This window comes from Pygoscelis adeliae, unplaced genomic scaffold (assembly GCF_000699105.1).
Source record: "Pygoscelis adeliae isolate BGI_AS28 unplaced genomic scaffold, ASM69910v1 Scaffold79, whole genome shotgun sequence".
NCBI lineage: Eukaryota > Metazoa > Chordata > Aves > Sphenisciformes > Spheniscidae > Pygoscelis > Pygoscelis adeliae.
Window position 1 is genome coordinate 1761361 of NW_008825532.1, and position 1408 is coordinate 1762768.

Consider the following 1408-nt stretch of genomic DNA (forward strand, 5'->3'; position numbering starts at 1 on the left):
GAAGACCAGCTCCTACATCGGCTCCAGCATCGTGACAGCCGTGAGCTTCACCAAGGGGCTGTGGATGGAGTGCGCCACATACAGCACAGGCATCACCCAGTGCGACATCTACAGCTCCCTACTCAACCTACCTGCCAACGTCCAGGCGGCCCAAGCCCTGATGGTGAGCTCCTGTGCCATCTCCTCCCTTGCCTGCCTCCTCACCGTCATGGGCATGAGGTGCACCGTCTTCAGCCAGGGCTCGCCAAGCAAGGACCGGGTGGCGGTAGCAGGCGGCGCGGTCTTCATCCTCGGGGGGCTGCTCTGCTTCATCCCATTGGTGTGGAACATCCATGTGGTGCTGCAGGATTTCCGCAACCCCGTCCTCCCTGACAGCATGAAGTTTGAGCTCGGGGAGGCGCTTTACCTGGGCATCATCTCCTCCCTCCTCTCCCTTGTTGGCGGCTTCATCCTCTGCACCTCCTGCCCTGCCCGGGACCCAACGGCCACCTACACAAGCACCTACCAGCCCCGGCTGCTGGTGGGCAAGAGCCCCCGGCCCTCTGTCAGCCAGATGCAGAAGACCAAGAGCGAGCTCAACTCCTACAACCTGACAGGATATGTGTAGCAGCTGCGGGTGGGAACTGGGCTGGCACCTCTCCCAGCTCCCCAAAGCATCCGGGCTGGCACCAAAGGAGTGTGGTAAGAGGAGAAGACATGGCGGCATCTCCCACGGCGGCATCTCGCTCACAGGCTTTGGGGGGGTTTAACCCCCCCCCCCCCCCAGGGGCCCCGGAGGCTTGCAACTGCTCAGAGATCCCAGCTGGTGGCTTACATCAGTGAAGGACCCCAAATCCGGCTTCTGTTCCCTCCGTGCTGCCAGCCCGCAGGCAGCCCCTGGCACAGCAGGACCCCAGCAAGCCTGCCTGGATGGGGGTGGGTGGGCTTGTGCCCCCAGGGACCAGCCCGCTGGCTGCAGAGGCATCACAGGGGGATCAGGGCATCTGCGTGGGTCCAGAGCCACTGCTGGGGAATTGAGTGCTGGTTGCAAACCAATGTTGCAATAAATCTGTGTTTCTAGCTAGGCTGTGGCTGAGCTTTCCTCCGGCACCAAGGGGCCCTGGCAGCTCCCCCGGCAGGGTGGGCTGTGGTGGGGGCTGCGCTCGCCCGCCTGGCGGGTCCATAGTGCAGAGGGCACCCACGGCCCTTGCTCTGGCCTGCCCCTCCACACCCCATGGCTTTGCCACTCAGGAGCCCAGGCAAGTGGGAGTGCTGTCAGGGGGTGGGGAGGGGGGTCACTCCCGTGCACGGTTTGTCCCTGGGCACCGCGCTGGGAGGTTGCCATGTGCCACCACTGCAAGGGTTCCAGCGGAGGCAAGCGCGGCTCCCCGGGGGCTAACGGCAGGGGACGTGCGCCCCCCCCCCCCCC

General features: G+C 64.9%; 1 protein-coding gene across 1 annotated transcript in view; it reads left to right on the top strand.

Moving 5' to 3' along the window:
• CLDN2 (claudin 2) overlaps positions 1 to 607 on the top strand; it is a 1395-nt gene extending 788 nt beyond the window's left edge. Inside the window, exon 3 of the mRNA XM_009331727.1 lies at positions 5 to 607. Within this exon, the coding sequence (XP_009330002.1) occupies positions 5 to 607 (603 nt within the window). The remainder of the gene's footprint in view (positions 1 to 4) is intronic.
• Positions 608 to 1408: the final 801 nt, after the last annotated feature.